This window comes from Colossoma macropomum, unplaced genomic scaffold, assembly GCF_904425465.1.
Source record: "Colossoma macropomum unplaced genomic scaffold, Colossoma_macropomum, whole genome shotgun sequence".
Lineage (NCBI taxonomy): Eukaryota > Metazoa > Chordata > Actinopteri > Characiformes > Serrasalmidae > Colossoma > Colossoma macropomum.
In genome coordinates, this window is record NW_023494810.1 from 5,742,881 (window position 1) to 5,766,529 (window position 23,649).

General features: G+C 38.9%; 1 protein-coding gene across 1 annotated transcript in view; it reads left to right on the plus strand.

The window, feature by feature from the left end:
* The first annotated feature begins 6,731 nt into the window (after positions 1–6,731).
* vamp3 (vesicle-associated membrane protein 3 (cellubrevin)) overlaps positions 6,732–23,649 on the plus strand; it is a 28,105-nt gene continuing 11,187 nt past the window's right edge. Inside the window, exons 1-3 of the mRNA XM_036560134.1 lie at positions 6,732–6,762; positions 10,064–10,186; positions 23,213–23,301. Of these exons, the coding sequence (XP_036416027.1) occupies positions 6,732–6,762; positions 10,064–10,186; positions 23,213–23,301 (243 nt within the window). The remainder of the gene's footprint in view (positions 6,763–10,063; positions 10,187–23,212; positions 23,302–23,649) is intronic.

The window sequence follows — 23,649 nt, forward strand, 5'->3', positions numbered from 1 at the left end:
CCTGGAAAGTCCAGTGCACCTGAAAGCCTTTGTTACCAGGAACAAGTGTGTTAAATTCAGGTTGTAGGAGGGTGGCAGATCTCCAGAAACCAGGTTTGCTACCACTTTTGGTTCCATGAAGAACCTCTCAATGGATGGATCTTGAAGGAACTGCAAAAGAGCGAGTACAAGCGGAGACCTACCACCCTGGAGAGATTTGATCCAACACACATGAAGGCCATCATTACCTTGAACAAGTGTGTTAAATTTGGGTTCTAGCTGAACTCTGCAGGGTGGTACATCTCCAGAAACCACCCCTGCCATAGAAGAACCATTTTTGGTTCCATGAAGAACATCTCAGTGGATGGTTCTTAAAGGAACTGCAAAAGAGCAAGTACAAGCAGAGATCTACCACCCTGGAGAGTTCTGATCCAACACACCTTAAGGTCCTCATTACCTGAAACAAGTAACGCGTGTTTTAGATTTGGGTTGTAGCTGAACTCTGCAGGGTGGTCAATCTCCAGAAACCAGGTTTGCTGCGGCAACCCTGCCGAAGAACCACTTTTGGTTCCATGAAGAACGTCTCAATGGATGGTACTTAAAGGAACTGCAAAAGAGCAAGTACAAGCGGAGACCTACCACCCTGGAGAGTTTAGATCCAACACACCTGAAGGTCCTCATCACCTGGAACAAGTGTTTTGTATTTGGGTTGTAGCTGAACTCTGCAGGGGGGCAGATCTCCAGAAACCAGGTTTGCTATGGCACCTGTGTTGTAGAAGAACCATATTTGGTTTGAAGAAGAACCTCTGAATTGATGTTCTTGAAGGAACCGGAAAAGTGCAAGTGGAGATCTACCAACCTGGAGGGTTTAGATCCAACACACCTGAAGGCCATCATTACCTGGAGCAACTGTGTTGGATTTGGGTTGTAGCTGAACTCTGCAGGGTGGTCGACCTCCGGAAACCAGGTTTGCTACAGCCGAAGAACTACTTTTGGTTCCATTAAGAATGTCTTAATGTATGGTTCTTGAAGGAAATGCAAAAGTGCAGATGTGAAGAATCTTGATGAACTACGTGACATAAAGGTACCGCTTAAAGATGTTTCCTAGATCTGTGTTGAAGCCAAGAACTTTTTAGAAACCTTTATTTTTAAGAGGTGCAGGGCGGGTCTCATATGTCTGGAGCTTAAATCTGACCGTTGTCACTAAACTGACCAGGGAACATAAGCTTAGGCATTAGTCATTTAGCATCTCCAAATCCCTGTGGGAACGGAAATGCCTGAAAAGAATACCTCAGCTGTAAATGCATCAAGCTAATCTGAATAATCCAGTCATGTTCCAACACAGGCTAATTCAGCAGATGTTAGTCTTTTATACTAGAGCATTCATTCTATATTTCTGTGTGAGGCAAAAGTAACATGTAGGCCTAGTTCATGCGGCTTTAAACTCATCGTCCAGTTCATTTTCCAAAGCCTTGTCACGTGTGGCTGTTTTACCAAAAGGATCACTAAACTCGTAATCTTGTTTTCGGCGCTGAGCCAACGTCTCCAGTGGCTCAGACATGGACTGACGGCACGGACTAAGACGACCGCTGTTGTCGTATTATAACAAGACTAAACTGGTGATATCATCGTGTTTCCAACCCCACTGGAGTAAAGAAATGCAGTTTAGGCCGATAACCACTCTTCACTTACAAACCCAGAGCAATAAACAGTTTCCGTTTCTTTTTAAGCAGAGAACTGTAGATCAAAAGAACGCGGGAAAGTTAATTAAAAAAGAAAAAAAAAGAATGAAAGACATGCTTAGTTCACGTCCTTTTATGCAATTAATGGTACAGAAAGTCAGGCATTCAGTGATCTATGGACAGTGATTTCATACTCCCCCACCCTAATGCACGTTTTCATCATTTTCAAATGACGCTAAGAAAAAAAAATAGCTAAAAATAGAAGCCCATCTTTCTTACAGGGCAGTGGGCAATCAACACTCTGCATGTAAATCTAGTATTAGACCTCTCTTTCCCCCTCTCTCTCTCTTTCTCTCAATTATTCCCCCTCTTTCTCTCTCATTCCCTGCTTTGTATCCTTCCCTTCTTTCTCCAATGAGTTTTCCTCACATTCTGTTTTTCCTGAGCTCTCTCTCTCTCTTCTCTCTCTCTCTCTCTCTCTCTTTCTCTCTGTCCTCCTTGTGAGATTTATTTTTTTCTGTAATTGTGCATGTAAGAGCATCACTGAAATGTTGGATATGTTTAAAAAAAAATATTCAGCTGCTGAAGCCATGCAAAACATTTTGAATTGCCCTTAAAATATGGAAAATGTTTTCTGAATGCTTTATATAATTTCTGCTGTAAAATAAAATCTGAAAATGAAAAAGTGCTCTTTTTTCACATGTCATTTCTCTGTTGGTTGGTTTTGTTCATCTGGTAATTATACTGAAATGAATTTTTAGCTTATGGAAATTTGGGATGTCAAATCGATTCTTGGACATGTCTTATACCTGTTTTTTTACTGGATCTGTTCAGATTAAAGGGGAGTAAAAATCCCTGGAAATTAACATCAAGTTACTTTGCCCAGTGTCCAGTTGTTCAGCCTCATTTATGGACAGTTACATCACGATATCATCACGATACTTGAACCACCAAATGATTGAGCAGTAATTGGTATGTTATAGTGGTGTTTCTGGTTCCTGTCTGAATGGAGGATTAAACCGCACTGTTTCAATGTTGTCAAGTGTTGTCCACAGTGCCATCTGACCGTTCCTAACAATAACTCAACTGACAGAAGCCAGAAAGAAACATTGTGGATTACAACAGAAATGCACTTTGGCCACGTTCACACAGCATTTAAAAGTGGACCAAATCAGATTTTCCCAACAAATCCGATTTTTTGTTTGGCTATTCACAGTAGCTTTTAAGTGTGATCTGTATGTGACATCAGTCTGAACAGATCAGCTCCTAAACTGACCCACATGCACAAAAGAACAGTGCCTCACGTTGCTGCACGCAGCTCATCCAGAGGTAAACAATCATGACTATAAACGAACACCAGTCGATCCTAGAGCTTTCAGTTTCATCTATGCCAGCATAAAAGGAGCCATCAGCTTTACTGATTGACAGCTGGGCTCATGACCCAGAATGTGTTTGAGCTCACCGTAAAAAAGGGGGAGTCACTTCTTTGGTTCATGTCCAAATGTTTACGAGGTCTCAGCAGCGCGAAATTATGACGAATGTCGAGTTGGATTGATGTAAAAGTGGCATGAATTCCGATCTGGCTGTTCAGACTGAGTCACATTGCCGCACATCGGATATGTATCGGATTTCATTACCACATATGAAAGAGTCTCAAATCGAAATTGAAAATGTCAGATTCAGTGTGTTTATCTGTTCACATGTACACATGGAGAACACATCTGTCACATATGAGGAAAAAGATCGGATTTGGGCCACTTTTCCCTGCTGTGTGAAGAAAGCCTTTGTTAATCTAGTAGACTGACAATGGGCTTAATTCACATTAGAAATATTGATAATTAAATAAGGAAATACTGATACCCGGGCCCTGTGTCGATTTATTCTCCGACTTCTGGCACTGTCACTAGCCAGAAACTACTGCTCAGAAACCAACTGAACTATTGTGGGTCTTATAAATGATGGCGTGGTTCGGCTAAAGGGCTGACATCATCAAGATCATGAGGATATTCCATCGTTTTTCAACTTAATCTGTATCCATTGTATCTGTATCGTATAGTGATACCATTTTACCAATACCACTTTTTCAGGCCCAGTAGAAGTACAAATACATGTTTTTAAGTACTTGCTGATACCAAGTCTGATACCATACTAAGTAACCTAGTTAGAATTCAATAGTAATAGCAGTTGGTGGAAGTAAGTGCCATGCACCTTAACAGATAAACTGTTTAAATCTAGCTGAGTCAAATGATGTGCATTAGCTAGCTATGCTACATTACTTACCTTGCATCGAGTGGCGCTGCAGTGGAGAAGAGCAGGCTTTGTTCCATGTCAGAAAAGCACTTCTATACAGCTGTAAGTATGTGTCATAGTTTTGATCTCTGCTGCCTCTTCCAAACAGTCTCTGTAGCACAGTGACAGCAGGAATCACACCTGAGGTTAATGCATCAGCAGAGCTCACTTGTAATGTTTTACGTCTTGTTTGGGACGTTTTGGCTGGTTGAACTGTAGTTGAATGTCCTGGATAAATATACCTCATAATTGTACTCAGTCAAACAGAGTAAAGTCAGTACATACGGACTTTGGTAGCAAGTGTCAACCTTTTTTGTCTCCATTTTGTTAGCCTGTGTGTCTCCACCTGTATCGGGGAAGGCGTTGTGATTATGATCATGTGTGTGTAAAAACAGGCCGTCAAGGAATGTTTAAAGTGATGGACGACTTTGTGTCCACCTGACACAGAGTAGAAACACTTCTCTGTTGATCAGACCCTCGTTCACTGCCAGCTTAAGCTGCTTGTTGATTAGCATAGCAGTGAACACTAGGGTTAAGTCACATAGTATCAGGTAATGATGAATGCTGGTATCTGAATTTTTATGAGGTCATGTACGAGTAAAGGAGTGCAGTATTGGGCTGATACCCTTTATCGGTGTCAGTATCAATGCATCCCTAGTAGCGTGCCATCAGTTACCATGACTTTAACATCTTTCATTAAGAAAAGAACAGCAAACCCATTAACTTGACTCTCACTAATGATAAAAGCCATTGGGTAGTTGCTGAATTTTATTTGCATAAATGAAACGTGACAATAAGATGCAAATTCAAAATGACTGTTGAACTCTAACCATACGGGTTGAAACTAACAGAAGAGAAAATCTTACTAAAGCTATTCTCTCATAAAGTTTTATCCAACTAAAGACTGCAAGACTACTTTCACGTCCCAGGGTTCAATTCAAGATCAGGCAGAGTCTGGTAACATAGTGTAGCGTGTTCAAGAGGTGTTGTGCATGCTTATCTTGGGCTATTGTTCTCTCTGAGTTTATTTTGCTGAGGACTCTTATTCTGAAGGGCTGGACTAGCCGCTGGCTGTGGTCATGCCTGTAGAACTGGGTCAGTCAAGAGCTGGAAGCAAAAAGTGCAGATGTGAGCTGAGAGCAGAGCCGGCTGTTAGCCTAAAGCCTTGCTTATTGTACGGTGTGGCTTTGGCCCACTACAAGGACGTGCATAAGCTGTGTGTCTCCTTTACTAGCTGTAAGAGTTACAATACACACACACATGCACTTTCTAAGCTGCTTATCCTTCTGGGTTGAGGGGAGAGCTGGAGCCCATCCCAGCGGTCATTGGGCGAAAGGCAGGAAACACCCTGGACAGGTCAATGTTACAATACTAATACAAATTTCTCTGAAACCTAGTCCTCCCTCTGACAGAGCAAATGAAACATATTTAGAGTGTAATTTACCAATATATTTACCTTTTGAAATAATCAAATATCATAGACATTTGTCCTAAACATCTAACGACAGAATTCAACAACTGCTCAATGGCCTCTGAGTGGAGCTATAGGGGAGACCAGGTATGGTAGCAACACCTTTGGCTTCAGCTCCTTTAACTCACTGAATTTTTGAGCTTTTATACAAAGTACCCATACTTGTTTACTACTGATGGCTGCAATTCCAACCTCAGTTAGGATATCACAGACATCATGAGTTGATGTCAAAGACGTGGTGATCCTTTGTTACAACCTACCCCACTACCAGGGGATGGTTGTAACACATGCTGGGGTAAGTTGTAACAATTAGACAAAAGAGGCAAAAACAGACCACACCATGCAATATACTTCAAAAAGAGCTTTACTGAAATAACATAACATCCCAGAACAGAGCTTTTCATCCCATGTCTGTGGTTGTTTCATGTTATATATTACTGCCACTTGATATGCAAATTTTCTGATCTAAAAGTAAGTGGAGCAAAAAACCTGAGTACATAGATACATACAGTTTTTCAGTTTGTCTGGCAGCTGTGCTAGTATTCAGTTTTACTCCACTCTCCAGTGACTGATCTGTCATATGCTTACATCATGTGTGGTTAGGGTTAGGGTTAATAATAATACAGGTCTGCTGCCTGAGTCAAATAGTCAGTCAACACTTCCTTCGGCATCTCAGAGAAAAGTGTGTTGTTGCTCTGGTAACCTACACTGGGAAGATCACTGGACCCCAGGTCTTTTGGCTTCTGCAGTGATTTGCAGCATCTGCTCAGTGTCACATGGCAGATCCCTGACTTGCCTTTCTGGTCTGACTTACTTGCCCTTCTTTGTGACTCCATCATTTGCATTTGTAAAACAATGGCAGGAACACCTCTGTCAGTCTTTCCTCTGTCAGTCTTTCCTCTGTCAGTCTTTCTGACTAAGCATTCTATAAAATTAATAAAATCAATAAAATGTTCCAAATTGTATGTAGTTTCAAAGATATGTTACAACCCACCCCACCCCTGTCAGCCATTGTTTAGCTAGCTGTATTAGCATAGTGGTTTGAAATTAGCAGGAAAAATGCATCATATTTTGCCTGAGAAACTCTAGTTGAATCCAATATAAGTCATATGGTTTTATCTGTGATATAAGTACTAAACAAAATTTAGTGTTGGACAAAAAAAAACAAACCTCAAAATCCATTTATTCTCTGTAGAATCTGTATGTTTCCAGCCTTGACAACCTCCATGTGAGATCAGGGTGGAGAAAACTGAAATGATCATATGAATCCTATCTAATCCCTGACTGGTGGAATTGGTGGTGTTACAACCATGCCCATACCTGGTCTGCCTGCAAGACCTGGTATGCACCAAAACTGCCCCCATCAGATAAACAGCACTTAAAGCTCTCATCTTTGAGAGAGAGGAGAACTGTGAGAAGACAATTCAGCACTACGGGTCTGAAAGGATGTGTAGCTGTCAAGAAGCTCTTACTTAGAAAAGGAAATCTGCAAACCAAACAAAAGAGCTGCTGGTGGACTGACCACCCCAGAGTCCAGACCACAACATCACTGACTGTGTTTGGGATTAGCTGAATTGTGAAACCAGCTTCTTCTGGAGGTGCAGTAAAAAATGGAAGCTGTAATAAAGGCAAAATATGGACACACTAAATACTGAAAACCTTTAAATCCTATTTAACTGTTGAGGCTTCTGTGCAATTTTTTTATTAACTATATTTTTCAGCTAGATGTAGATGCGCATTAGTTAATTCAGACTCATTGTAGTGCAGTAAAATAGTGAAATAAAATCAATAATAAAACATCTTCCTTTGTCGCCAGAATGATCTGAATTTAGAAAGTTTTTTTCATCTGAAGTTCAAAATCCATTAAGAACAAACTTGTATTGTTTACATGCCGTCTACTATCTCAGTACTTAGTGGCCATAGTTTATTCCTCAGGAAATTGTGTGCTATAATGATAATGACGATATATTTCCGTTCATGCCTACATATAATAACATGCACTGTCTGTACTGCTCTGTCCAATAAAAGCATACAGTCCACTACCTGAAGTGTTATGAAGACATGAAAACAGGATGTGAAAAGATGAAGCTGGTGTCATGGCCTGGACTGGTATTCCCCTTTACAACAACTGATCAGAATCAGAGCAGCTGCGTCTGGTCGCATGAAACAAGAAACCCTCAAAGTTTCAACTTAAGTGAGATACACTAAAAAACTGTTTTGCCATCATCTTCAGTGGTTAAACTTGTGCTTTAGTAAAACCTGCTAACAACAGAACTTGGTTTTCCATGAGGATGACAGATAGTATGATGATGATAACCTCCCACGTTGAGAAATTCTGAATAAATTACATATTTATTTAGTTTTATTTTGTTAATATATCTTAATAGCAAATATTAACAATATCAGCAAGCTGTCTCCATAGCAACAGCCCAACCTTACACTAACTAGGGTCTGTTGAGAGAAAACTATGATAAAACGCTTGTATTTAAAATGTTTTAACACTTAAGATGTTTTGTCTAGCACACTTATTTCATTACCTTACATGTGAGAAATGTAACTGGAATCAGTTTAAGTTGTTTTATTTCAATTGGGGCTGATAATTAAGAAACTTCATGCAACACTCAAATTCAGTTCTTAGGGGAAATAAAATGGTGTATGATATTTCACTAAACGTCAGAGGTGTCTAAACTTCAGAGGTGTCTAAACGTCTGTTTTAACCATCTGCTTCTGTTGTTTTCTGCAGTGTCAGGCAGCACAGGTTAATATAACTGGCGTAATGACGTTACATTCATCTACACTGAAAAAAGTGCTTCGACTGTAGGTTTTTTTTAATGAACAGCATTTTAAAAACCCCAGACTCTGCAGACACGATCTGCACCGGCCCCTCTTATTACCCTCGTGTGTTATTGTTGATGAAAACTGATGAGATAAAATATTACAGTGATGATGGTGAATAATGAGTTGTAATAATGAACGTGTCTTATGTTTATTACAAGCAATAACGTGAAAGCATTTGGGGAAATGGAAACTGAAACTGCAGAGTAGCGATGCTCTGATAAACAGCAGGAAGCGCTGTCGCAATATTCTTCAGTTTTATCACGCGTCACTTTTGTTTGACCTTAGCTGTCTGGCTAACTTGATTATTCTGATTATGTGTTTACGTTTCAGCTGTGCGCGTCTGGTTGGTTGCTAGGTAAATTTCTGTAATACAGCCCCTGATGCGCTTCTAGTAGAGGATTGTATTATCCGGACCTCCATGCTTTCTTTTTCTGTGTAGTGGGCGTGTCTATGAACAAACACCCGAACGGAGCCAAGTCGTGTTAACTAGTTAACCATGTGGTATATACAGCTTTCCAATGAGCATAAGAGACGAAGAGATGTGAGCTGCGCAGTAAACAAGCTGTTAGAGAGAGAAAAGCTTGTACGGTCTGGCTGTGGCCAACAGCAGCTTGAAAATAAAGCACCATAACTTGTGTGAAAGCTGTGCCTCTTTTAATAGCAGTGAACGCTACAATAATTACGATTTAGCACTATTTTGCCATTATTAACATTACCTAAATACTCAAAAGTCATGAGTAGGAGCACTGGTCATTTTTGATAGTAGATAAAACGGCTATATACAACGATCAGGCATAACATTATGAGCACCTCCTTGTTTCTACGCTCATTGTCCATTTTATCAGCTCCACTTACTATATAGGTGCACTTTGTAGTTCTACAGTTACAGACTGTAGTCCATCTGTTTCTCTGCATACTTTGTTAGCCCCCTTTTACCCTGTTCTTCAGTGGGCAGGACCCCCATGGATCCTCACAGAGCAAGTACTATTTGGGTGCTGGATCATTCTCAGCACTGCAGTAACACTGACGTGGTGGTGGTGTGTTAGTGTGTGTTGCGCTGGTCTGAGTGGATCAGACACAGCAGTGCTGCTGGAGTTTTTAAATACCTCAGTGTCACCGCTGGACTGAGAATAGTCCACCAACCAAAAATAACCAGCCAACAGCGTCCTGTGGGCAGCGTCCTGTGACCAGCGTCCTGTGACCAGCGTCCTGTGACCACTGATGAAGGTCTAGAGGATGACCAACCAAAACTGTGCAGCAGCAGATGAGCTATCGTCTCTGACTTTACATCTACAAGGTGGACTGACAAGGTAGGAGAGTCTAATAGAGTGGACAGTGAGTGGACACAGTGTTTAAAAACTCCAGCAGCACTGCTGTGTCTGATCCACTCATATCAGCGCAACACACACTAACACACCACCAGCACGTCAGTGTTACTGCAGTGCTGAGAATGATCCGCCACCCAAAAAGTACCTGCTCTGTGAGGTGACTGACCACTGAAGAAGAGGGTAAAAGGGGGCTAACAAAGTATGCAGAGAAACAGATGGACTACAGTCTATATAGTTAGTGGAGCTGATAAAATGGCCTGATCGGTATATATATATATATCACAACCTCTGGTTCCCATTGACACCATTGTAAGAAATCTGAGTCAGTAAGTCTAATGCACCATTTCGCATCAAACAACTCTGAATGACTTAAACTATGATTGTACTATGATTGATTTACGCTGAATTTTCGAAAAGCAGCGGAGTTCCCCTTTACGGGAAAATTCAACAGGCCGGGCGGATACTGGCCCTTTAAGCGGCCGTGCTGTGGGACAGTAGCGCTAACTCCGTACAGACTGCTAGAGCTGCAGTTAGCCTTACTATCAGTACGGAGTTTAAACAGCGGCGGGTCCTCTACAAAACAGCACACCTGCAATCATGTAAGTGTCTTTTTAGAACACCTGTGGGCCGCTTTAAGCGGTTAATTCGTGCATAATGTGAATCCGTGTTTTGGAAGTTACTCGCTAGTTAGAAGAAGCGCTTCCGAAAACAACGCCCAAACTTCCAGAGGCCTCCATGAGCAACAAGTTAGCATGTTAGCCAGCCAGCTAATGCCAAAGTTTTCGTTCGTTGCTGTTTGAGTAACGTTAAGCTGGGTAGTTTATGACATCTTGTGCACTTTTTTGGGACTTCTTGCTGATCGCTGATGTTGTAGATCAAATAGCGACAGTTTAACTTGGTTGTTCAGGTTAATATTTAGAGAGCAGTGTTGGCTAACGCTAATTAGCTTAGCAAAAGTAACCGGCTACTGTTAACTTGGTTAGCTACCGAGCGGATGGGTGTTTGGCGATTAGCGCGTTTACCCAACATTTCTGAGAGATTTGGTCGCTACAAGACATGAATTCAGTTTTTCTGCGGTTTAGTGAACCAGTTTAGAGACTTTGGCAGTGTTTTCATCCCTCAGTGATACTAAACTGTGGACGTTTCACTCTGTTTATAGTAAAAATGGTCGCTCGGTTCGTCTTAAGCCCAAAAGTGCAGAGGAGGATCAACGGTTTTATTGTTGTTGTTGTGTTTTGTATCTGTACTGACTGAAACGCTCTGTGTATCGTGACCAACATGTAGCGACCCGCTTCTCTCTGTGAATAAACACAAGAACCAAACAAATATCATAACCCATATCAGGGAGTGTTTCATTTACCCGTAAAAGTAAACGAAACACTCCCTGATTTGGTGGCAAGGCGTCTATACTATGGACTACACTCCTAAAACAGATGGTTCTTCAAGGGTTCTTTAGCAAAGGGAATGGTTCCGTTTAGAACCATGAGCTCTACATAGAACAATTTCCTGCTTAAATGGATTTTTGCATGGCGAAATGGCTCGTCAGACTGATGGAGGATGTCAAGTAAAGTCAAGTCAAGTCAGCTTTATTGTCAGTACTACAATATGTAACGTTACAGGACATACAGAGTATTGAAATTGCGTTACTCTCAGACCCCATGGTGTAGCAGTAGCATTAAATAGACGGTAAACAGGAAATGTGTGAATTAAATAGACACTAAATAAACACTAATTGTGGAAAAATAAAACAATAAAAAAATAATATAAATATAAGAAGGTCCCTGAAATTAACAATAACGTGACATAAGGCACATACAGATTAAGGTCTGTGGGTATAAATAGTCCAGTTATAAACAGTAGAGCAATTAGAATGAGCTTATGGAGCAGTTACAGTGATGGGTGCGTAACAGTCCCTGAGAATGTCAGAGTTCAGTATTGGGTAGTTGATGTGTTGTACATGGTATTGTATATTCAAACCTTTTTGAAAACGGTTCTGTGTAGCACTAAAAGGGTTCTACTATTGTTGCAATGTAAAGCTTGTAACGATAGCAGAACCATTTTTGGTGCAATATGGAACCGTATACAACTCCATCAATCTGAAGAACCAATTAAGCATTAGATATTCTGTCACCATATTCTTTACTGAAGAACCCTTAAAGAACCACCTTTTTTAGGAATGTACAGATCGCTACTAATGGTTATGTGTGTAATCAGTAAATCTAATTACATTTATCTTCAATTATTCAATTACTGTAGTGATTGTGTTCATTTTTTGGTCATAAATAAATGTAAGAAATTGACATGAACCCTAAATTCAAAACTCAGCATCCTAAGTATAAAACAGCTTTTGTTTGCATTACTGATACATTTATTTCTCATAAAATTTAAAACTGGTGCTGAACCAAAAGCATGATTGAAAGTGTAGAAATTACAGTGGTTAAAAAAAATTATAATAAATAAAGCATTTGGTTATTTCCTAAAGTCTCCAAACGGTTGATAAAATAAATGAAAAACTTATTCATTTATTGTTTACTGCCTATTTGTATTTTTCACCTTTCCTGTTCTCTTGATTTTGGCACACATTTATCTCTATTTTTGTCATGGTTTATATGATTCTGAGTGGGGTCTGTCTGCCCAGGCAACATCTCATACATTATTGGCTTAAGATTTCTGCATTAAACATATTTTACGGATATTAAGCGCATGCTACATCATCCCAAAAGCATCCTAAACCAGGTTCAGCATCATCTCAGCTGGCACGTCCGGATGGCATTAGCCTGGAACATTTCATTATTGAATAGCTCCCGTCAGTGTGGCATTAATTTTACTACACTAACCTTAATATTACTGAAATGTTCATCTCCTAAATCAGCCAGGATGTACCTTTACTGAGCTGATGTTAGGCGCTTTGGCTTGTCAGTTACAAGCACTCACCCACTGCCAGCGAGAGGAGATGAATGCTTTAGAACTTGGATGGTTTTGGGTTTGTTCGTCGTTCTTCTGTGAAATGCCATCACCTCTGTGCAGAACCAGGCATTGCACCACACTGTGACTTTTGTGGGTCTTGCCTTTGAGTTTGTATCTCTGTGCTGCAATAAATTCTTCCTGTGACGCAAAAGATATAATCAGCGTAGACTTTGACTAACCTTTGAAGCCCTAGAATGGAAATTATTTTTGTAAAGTGAAGATTTATGAAGACTTTTGAAGCTTGAGTCTGTCGTTGAGATAAGTGGTATAGAATACATGTTTAAGTCCACAGTGGGCTAAAATGGGCTAAACGTCTTATTGTTCAACTTAGCTAGCTGTTTGTTATCTAATGTCACTGCAAATGTGTTTCACTACGTAGTTGTTATTACCTCCAGATGTAGTGTAGTAGCTGTGGTTCAGAACTTGTAGACTGATATTTGTGCTCACAGCAGAAGAAATGAACACTAGTTTAAACCAACAGCTAAATATAGTATAATAAGACAACGGGCTCCATTATTTGTTGTTATTGGTGTTATGTGTAGTTATATCTTATGGATAAACATCCGAAATTTGGATTTTATATTGTTTTCTTAAAAATCAGTAACCTTATGAGACCAAGCCTAGAGTTAATGTAATGAATTAACTTTTTAGCCATGTGGTTTGATTTTTCAGGGGGAAAATCTTTGTGCTCAGGTAAACTCAAAGAACATGTGAACCAAAGGGTAATTAGAATAAATGAAGACTTTATGGACATTAATGGTTTAATTTTACAATATAGCCATTTAGCTACCTTTCATGTTGGGCGGTCACTTCAGGCACTTTATAAAAGGTTTGCATTGAATGCACTGATAGTGGCATTTATGATGACAGACCGTTTAGTGATTTGAGGCTCGCTATTCATTCAGTCATGCAGTTTTTCTGGGGCCGTATTACAGAACCTTCTTAAGTCTAAAATCTTATCTTTCTTCTTAGTCACCATGGCAACTTTTAGTTAGGACTGAATTTAGGGCAGAAGCTATTATAGAACAACAGTTCTTAAGTTAATAATCTTATCCATTAACTCCGGATAAGAAAACAGTTTTACAGAAACATCCGAACTAGACTAAATCTCCTAAATGCTGTCCTGACTTTAAGATAAAACCCAAACGCTTCTTGCCTTCTGTTTTAACCTGTCTGTTTCTATTCTATTATTAGGAGGAATATTGTTAGCGCAGACGGCTAAAGTGTTTGGGAAATGAGACTGAAACTGAGAGCGGCGACGCTCTGATAAACAGGAACAATGTTCTGAACTTTCAGTTTATTGTGCTTTAGTTTTATTTGACCACTAACTGTCTAGCTAACTAACTTGATTATGTGTTTACATTTCAGCTGTATGCATATCAGTTGCTAGGTAACAGACATGACAGTTGATCGTCAACTTCAATCGAGTGAGTTAAGATTTCTTAACCTGAGATAAGATGAGATGCTGTAAGATAAGATTCCTAAATTAAGATCAGATTTGCTTCTGTAATATGAATTTGTGATGCATCTTGTCTTGACCAGTCAGATCTTAACTTAAGACAAAAAGTTAGTTTCTGTAATGCAGCCCCTGATCAAGAACTGGACAGTGTTTTGTGGTGTTTTCGGAGTCGACCTGTGACTGAAACTAAGAGCATGTGATTAGTTTAACTGCTGCTCTTTTACTAATCCCAAAAGCAATGTGCTTTTCCTTCACACAACACCATTTACTTCAGAAGAGGGTCACTCTCTGACCTAGAGGGCCTGAGTCCAGCACAGTTTGGAGATTTTCAACTAAATGGGCAATATGGCAAAAATTTATCCGGCACAGGATTTTATGTTTTCACAATACATGATATGTAAGCATGATATTCAGTACTTCAGAGATCTGAGAACAGTTTGGAGTAATTCAAACGCACCAGCAGACCAGACCAGGAGTCATATTAAAGAAAGGTAAAATCTATAGGTTGTAGAACAGTCACACGTTTTGAGCATAGAATAATAATAGGCATAACGATAAGATGAAGGGACAGTAAGTTGGCCTCGCCAAGCTGATTTACATAGTTTCACTTTAAGATTTTTTTGATAAACTTAATGAGTCAGGAAGAAATAAAACATGCTTTTGGTGTGCAAGTCAATCTGTAAAGCCTGAAATGCTCATTTAAAAGGTGTTGAGTCAGATTTCATAGGAGTTTTTCAGACCACCTAATTCATCTTTACCTATTAATGTCACACACACAGCCTCCACAAGAAGATCTGGGGGCGTATTGCAGAAAATTCGTATCTTTTTTCTTAAGATCTGACAGATCTACATAAAATTTTTCACAAATTCGTATTACAGAAGCAAATCTGATCTTAATTTAGCATCTTTTCTTAAGTTTCTCAAGTTAGGAAATCGTAACTTGCTCAATTGAAGTTGACAATCAACTGTTATGTCTGTTACCTAGCAACTGACCATATGTGCACAGCCACATTATCAAGTTAGTTAGCCAGACAGGTAACATTAGGTACCTTTACTGGTGTAAAAAAAAAAGTCAAATAAAACTAAAGCACGATAAACTAGAAGTTAATAATATTGTGTCAGCGCTTCGTGCTGTTTCTCAGAGCGCCGCCGCTCTCAGTTTGTTTCATTTCGCAAACACTTTAGCCGAGCGCGCTAACGTTATTCCTCCTAATAAACAGACACATGTTCAGCTCTGTCTCCTCATTATTCACCACCATCTCTGTAACATTTTATCTGACGAGTTTTCATCAACATCAACACCCGAAAGTAATACGAGGATGGTGGAGATCGTGTCTGCAGCGTCTGGGGCTTTTAACCTGTTATTCTCCAGGGTATATTTTGGTTTGTCCATCTGAATTTACATGACCAAATCGTAAGGCTAATTATTCAGTAACTGCATGAAATAAATGTACATTTTTATTTTATTTATTTATTTATTTATTTGGTAAAAGCTCCCCTCAGATTAACAGAATGTGTTTTATGATCATAAACATATTGCTATATACTTACAATTTACCGCTGAAAGCCAAAATATTGCTCGTTGTATTTTTTTTATAAAAATAATTTTTATAAGGGTTTAAAATTACATCACCCATCTATTTGACTGGAAAGAAGACAGTTACAGCTCTCATACGACCCCCACCTTTTGAATGCAGCTTATGAAATATGAAAGTTATGAAGAATATGACGAAGTGCGTTTTGGAACCACCGGTGCTCTCAAGGAATTGAAGAGGTTAAACGCTGTTAGAAAAAAAAAACCCTTACAAGTTAAACCACCGTTTTCAGTGTAGAAAAATGTAACGTTATTATGCTACTTATAGTGAACTGTGCTGCCGGTCACTGCATAAAACAATAGAAGCAGGCAATTAAAACAGAAGTTAAGACGCTCTGTGGTTTATCTTAAAGTTAAGAAAATGTTTAGGATATTTTAGCAACTTAGGATGTTTCTGTAACACTGCGTTCTTATCTGGAAATAAGATAAGATTATAGACTTGAGAACTGTTGTTCTGTAAAGGCTTTTGTCTTAACTGAAGTTGCCATGACAACAAAGCAGATCTCAGACTTAAGAATTTTCTGTAATGTGGCCCATGGTTAAATGGTTAGGTCTCAAATGCATAATCAACATTTTATTGATGGTGCTATGATGATAATAGTAAATGATTCCCTTACGCCCTGAGAAAACGTCCTTCACCAAGTTTTGTCTGAGTTCTCTTTGAATACTCTTTCAATGCGCCTGTAATAATCAGATTTAGCCTCTCGGCAAAGGGAGCAGAAGCACAACTGACATCACAAAATGCTCTTCTGCACATTGCGAGCAATTATACATCTCCACCAGAGAGGTCTCCAAATCCCCAGATCTTACATAGTGCAGCTTTGAATTTGGAGCATGCCGAACATCATATCAAATCAACTACTGACATAAAAAAGCACACGGGGAAAAAACTGTATCAGTGAAGTACTTTTGTGTGTGTTTGTGTCTTTTATGTGTGCAGCCTGAGGGCAAATCCATTGAACAGATCCTACTCTGCTGGCTAAATGGGCCAGTATGACACTTCCAATTGTGTTGGCAGTGGCGATGACAATAAGCAGAGCCTCTCCAGTGATGTGTTGAAAAGGCCAGCAATTTGACACCTCATAAACAAACTCATTGCTGTGTTCCTGACATTATCAACATGTGGGCTGCCTTGAGCTGCTTAGGCAGATGTGCACTCTGTTTAGTGTGAACTGAGCTTAAACTCTCAAAACCTCTAGAGCTGGTGACGTTAGTTATGTTGAATGTATGCTGGCTAGCCTTGGTACACAGGGGAGTAAAGTGGCTGCAACGGCTGTGAAAATGCTGTTCAGTCTAATGAATGATAAGAACCACTTTAGCCTCAGTTTATGTAACAATGTTAAAACAGTAAGTTAAAATCTATAAATATTAAGTGACCATATTTATCAAAACTCTGTATTCAAAATTTGTTACGGTTCATCAGACAGACAAGTTAAATGTCAAGAGGACTGTATGCAAATTTCCCTTTGTTGGTTTAATTTTCAGTCGAAATGACCATTAAGTTTTTTTTGTGTGTGTGTGTGTAACATCGCTGCTGTGAGAAGAAAACCTCATATATTTATTTTTGTCGTTTTTCAGTTCTTTACATAATTTGAAAATGACTGTTGCCCTTTACATTGTGTGTAAATTTCATGATGAATGGACCAAAAGAAACGGCCCACAATGACTTGGAAAAACATCTGGTTCCATTGACTTACATTAAAAGTGAAGTATGTTTTTTCCTTCTCCTGTAAAGTTACCATTTTGAAGATAGGAGGTTTTCTTCTGACAGCAGCGATATATTTAACAAGAAAATACACAGAAGCTTCCACCACTTAAGTATAAGATCAAATACATCCAGTCTTAAAATGGAGTTAAAGCTGTGTCCTTCCAATAAAAGATGTTCCCAAAGGAGACACTGACATTGTTACCCTTCAACGAGACATTCACACAAGCAACAACTCAAACACATCTTTGGCTCACACATTTCTTGTTCATGTGCATCTAAAATGACTTGAAAATATATTTCTGAGGAGATATCTGAAAGGATGGAATTAGCAAGCAGTGCTGGACATCGAGCCTCTAGGACCAGCGTTGAATAGTCCTGCAGTGGAACTCTGAAACTGGACATCTGAGATATGGAATAAGGTTTTATGAATGGAAAATGGCCAATGTAAGAGGAATTACTTGTATTGTGTATTTTATCCAGACATTTTTTTATTATTCAGACACTAAAACTGAAATTAATAATTGTACTTAATGTCTATTTTGACTGCAAGTTAAAATAAATGAAAGGATGGAATCTGACCATCTGTACTTGTACAGAAAAAAGTTGTGGACAGTGCCTTCTGCCTGGCCGCTGCAGGGCGTGCCTCCGTCATTAACTTGCTAACCTTGCTCTGAAAATATGCATCTGCTCTTGGTAGTGCTAGGCTAACTGTCAGAGAATAGAACATCACATTACTCACATAATAAACGGCCTGTGATGTTGAGTTCAAAGCCAACACAGAAACAGGATCATGCTTGGCATATTTAACCGAGCGTTTCCCATAGTGCTTTATTTGAAGTGCATCATTAGCGTTGTCATTAACCTGGGAATTTACAGCTAGCTGTCACCACAGATGTATAAATCCGTAACTTTTTTTAATGTTCGAAGTTGTACATCTGAGGTAGGACAATACATATCTGCTTGATGTGGGCTACAGAGAATTCACATAAGTTCTTAAAGTGCCTTTATTCTCAAAAAAAAATGGAAAAACCCCTTTTTTTTTCCACAGGATACAATGGAATACTTGCTGACATGGAAATTCACACAAGATAAATATAATTGAGTTTATTTCTAGGGTTCATTTTTTAGTTGGGGCAGCCGTATATCTGTACTGATGTGGGAGCTCACAGTCCATATAAATTACTGACGTGGTGGATTTGGACAGAAACTGAAATCAGTGAGAAACTACTGAAATAATTACATTTTCCCACCTCCTCATGTTAAAGTAATATCATCTGAATAGTTTTTCAGATTGTAGTAGGATAGAAAGTAAATGTATTCTCCAAGTTAAGGGTGGTCAGTATGGCAGGAATACATCATAATATATCCGAAATTTTCATGATGCACACCATGAATGTGTTCAACAGTACATATCATAGCTTTATTTCATTCAATAGGTTTTATTTCATAACTTATTACTGTACAGCTGTAGATTGGAAGTGCAGTAGTAGTGTATATTGTGTATATCTTTAGAGTCAGTGTTTATATATTTCTTTTTCATGTATGTGTGTGTGTGTATATGTGTGTGTGTGTGTGTGTATGTGTATATATAATATAAAATGTGTATATATAGTGTGTGTGTGTGTGTGTGTATATATATATCATTCACCTTGCACCTGTGTGAATGTGATGTGACAATAAATGTGATTTGAAATCGCTGATAGCACATCGGCTGTGGGCGTTTCTGGACTCAAGCCATGGTTTCACTGATGCCAAACAAATCTGATGCGTGCGCCCACTAAAATTAAAAGATCCTGGTGAGAAATCTCTTGTGTGCACCTATCTAGGAACCAAAAAAGGCACGTGCTTTATCTCCACAGTGGTGGAGATAAAGCGTGTACTATGCTGCTCAGGGTTAATTTCCTATTAGTAATCGCCACGTCGCTTCACTCCTTATTTGCATAAAGTTAAACACAACTTTGTTGTGTCGCTGACTTCACTCTATCCTCATGTGTTGCAAGTTATGTTGGAGCATGAATGTGGACTGTCTGGAGGTCCCTGAGGATCAGTTTGAGAACCATTGCCTTTGTTGCTTTATTTATTTTAGTACTAATACAACTAGTATAACCTGTATAATATGTAGAATGTGGTTTTAAAAAGTTTTAGCATTGGCATCAAGACCAAGGTATTTAAGAAGGAACAGAGGTGTAAAATGAGTTGGAATAGTTGGTTAAGATAACGGCATAATGGATTGAAGTCCAGTTACCTACTGGTTACTAAGGGTGGGTGATGTGGCAAAAATATGACAGCATGATACGAAGACATTTTCGTGAAATGCATCATGATAAGTTTTTCCTGAAGTTTTTGAAAAGTTGGAACTGTAAAAGCACGAGCAGTGCCGCATAAAAATACCATCAGAAGTATAAATCAGTGATTCAGGGATGCACAGATATGGGGATTGTGGGCCAGTGCCAGTATCTGATATCTTTTATGCACATATCTGATATCTCAGTCTGAAGGAGACTTTCACTGGCTGCTGTGGAATGTGCATTACAGAGGAATTTCTGTAGGATTACTGTTGCAGTTACATTAATTAAATGCAGACATTTTACTGCAGTAGTCCAGCATCCCAGACATTTTGGAGTACAGTAACTGTTGTCAAATATCAGTTTGAAATATCCGTCATATCTAAATATCGCTCTGATGCAGATACATTTTTTTAAAGCAATTTTTCTGCTGGTACGATATGATTCTGATATCGTTATGCATCACTACAGTAATACTGCACTTCACTAAATCCAATTAAACAGGACTAATTGTGCTCTTTTTGTAATGAGCCATGCAGTTGGTCTTCTTTAACTACTGATGATATGTTCGGAGTAAATTTATGATGCTGATGATGTCGTCTTTTTGCCCACCTCTACTGTTTACTCTACAGTTATACGCTAAATGTCGCCTACAGATCCCTGCTTAAGATTGTTCGTACAGCTCCAGTCAGGAATTAGTCTAGAAGTTTTTAATACTGCAGGAAAAGGCTTTGCAGTAATATGGAAAGCATTAATCACACACATATACCGTGCGCTCATTAATAAACTAAACTGAGGTAGCTGTGTTGCAGTTTTAGCCCTTTATAACTGAGATTTTAGGGTGAAGATATGGAAAAAAAACACCATGGGCTCCCAATGCATTCAGTTTTTTTTGTGAGTGTAGCACTGTCGCTGTCAATCCCATAGATATACATATCTAGATGTCGTGTTTGGTCCAGCCGGGCACGTCAGCGTTGCCGCCATTTTGGGGCGGTCAGCATTGCTGGTCGACACGCAAAACATGTGTCTCAGTTTGAAAACATTAGATTGGTTGATCAGTTTGGTTCTCAAAAAGTATATATATTTTGAGCCCCACCTCATGCCATTGATGTGCACTGCTTTCAGCAGCGCAGGCTAAGTAGGTCTTCAGAGGACTTTTTCCTGGTCTGCTCTGTTGAAGTACTTGTTATGTTCCTGGATGAGTTCCAGATCATTCAAGTGAATCCACTGCGCACTTCCTCTTACCTCTTCCCTTTGGAAAAAAATTGTCGTGCCAAAGGTGAGCAGATTTCCTTTCTGAGAGTCGTCTTACTGAATAGTCTTGTTGCCGCAAATGTTTTATTTTACTGGCTCCTCATGCTGCTTTGGCATCACCTTTAAAAAAACAATATACTTTAAATTAACAATTCTGCTTTATCTAAAAGTGACTGCTAAACACTCTGGCATTAAGGTTTTTTTTCTGGACTATGAGAAATTAAGTAATAAGATTGGTTGATCCATTTTCATTGTTGTAGTTACATTTTTTTTTTTTTGCTTTTTTTATGATTGTATTACTACTTTGTATTACTAATTGAAGCACTTAAATTTTAAATGAATGTTATTGAATGTTTGGTTTGAGTTAAATGTTTTTGTTATTTCTATAATGTCATATATATGCTTAAAATTACTGATACACCGTGTGGCTACAACTTTGTTTATAAATCATTTTGTAATTGATCATAGGGATACTTGCTGTTCACTCATTGAGCACACGGTGGCAGTGTAGCACCACTGATATCATTTACTTCTTTTTCTGCTCAGACCGACCCATTCAGGTCATGAAAAAGTCCTGTTTAATCTTATCATAGCTGACAGCTTATATCTTGCAGGAGCAGAGCAGAGTATAGCAGAATGCATTCATAGGAAGGTTGCAGTGCTGATAAATCTTTAGAGTCTTTCATAGAGAGTCGTGTTGTCTGTACAGAGTTACTGTGTTCATTTGCAATGTTTCACTTTCTGAAGCAGATTAAGTACCTAACCTTAACAGGCCAAACAGGATAACATTTAGAAATACACAGGTATTTTTTATTTTAATCATATCTGAATTAATAGCTGTGAATTACAGTCACTTATGATTACTTACTATATGTATGTATTTACTTATAAATAAAATCCCCACCTCTACAGTGTACAGCCACTTCTAAATCGAAAAGACCCAGACACCTGTACTGTGTGCAGCCCACAAGTACAGCAGTCTTTTCATAGTTTACATAATGCAGTTATATTTCTCTGTATTGTGATTTGCCTGGAATATACAAAAACACACTGGTGAACCTGTGATATGATGTGGTAAATAATGGGCCTGCATTACTTTTGGGGGTGGGTAAGTAAGTAAGCAAACGAATGAATGAATGAATAAATAAATAAGGAAATATAAATAAATAAATAAATATATATATATATATATATAGTGGTGTATATGTGTGTGTATGTATGTATGTATGAAGGAGTGTGTGTGTGTGTGTGTGTGTGTGTGTGTGTATGTATGTATGTATGTATGTAAGGATGTGTGTGTGTGTGTGTGTGTGTGTGAACCTTGATTCAACCAAACTCCAGCAGAAACATCTGTGGTAGGTCAGGATTTTCACAGAACATATCCAGGAATAGGTTAGAAACTTATTGCATTTATACAACAGTTAGTTGGTTGGTTGAGAAGCATCCTAACTGTGCTGTTATTTCGCCATAACATCACAGGTTTTTCACAAACATTGTATCACTCCGCTGCGACACCGTTGCTACGCAACGACTTTGACAGCTGTAGGAGACGCTCAAGACATTTGAACGTTTTTACTTCTTACTTTGCCACAAACAGAAAATGGATCACATTTGACCGACAGCCGATTTGGTCAGACTCTGAAGATGAGACGACACTAAATTCCCAAACTGTCATCACCACTGAGCAGCTTTTCAGTCGGCAGCTGTGACAAAAGAACAACTAAACAACCTGGAATCAGCCAGAAATGAACCCAATACCATTCGCCAAACTAAACGGGCTGTAAGATGCTTTACAGACTGGCTGGAACAAAACAACATTAATATTGATCTGGCAAAAATTGACAAAACTGAGCTAAACTTGATATTGCAGCAGTTTTATGGCTCAGTCCGTACTTCAAAAGGCGAGGCTTACAGCAGACTGTGCAGCAAGTGGGCGGAGCTCGTTACTGTGACATAGCAACAAGCTGCTTGTTAAGGAACTGTAATTTGGCAGAAGGAACTGCGAACATTAAAACATATTAAACGCCGCGTTCACGGCCCAGTTTATTAATTTATTACTTTATTTATTTAACTGTTGTCTAAAAGCAGTAGAACACTCGAGGAGTGTGATCGCGAAATCACAGCCATGATGTTATTTCACGATGACACACTCCCTCTCATGTTTTATTGCTTAAATTGCAGCTTTCTGTGAGATCAGTGTTGTGAAGGCTGATATCTTAATAACGATAAACGAACAATATTGTGCTGCGCTAACTTTAATCCTTGGATATCAAAATCTAAAGCGGTGGAAATAAATCTGTTAATATGTGCTTGTTTCTCTGATTAGTACTCTAATGGACTATGTGCTTTACACTGCAGGTCTGCCCCAGCTACAGAGGGTCCTGGTGCCTCAGGAATGGCAGGGGGGCAACCGCAGACTGCAGCAGACCCAGGCTCAGGTGGATGAGGTAAGACAGCAGTAACTACTGGCCGTATTTGTTCTTTTCAGTTTAACTTGACCACTACATTTGCAGTAAGGGTGTAACGATACACAGATTTCAAGACATGATACGTGTTGCCATTTAGGCATCATACTACAAAACATTTCACATGTATTTCTTTATTTCTTTATTTATTTATTTTTTAGGTTATTCCCAAAGTGTTGTTTTGGGGAATAAAAAAAAGAGTGTTTGTTGAAGGTGTAACTGGCATGTTAGACAAATAAAAACATACAGAAACTAAAGTACAGGATAAATATTTCATGTTGCACATGACTGTTTGGCAAACACGCGTGTTATTATGGCTCAAAAATTAAA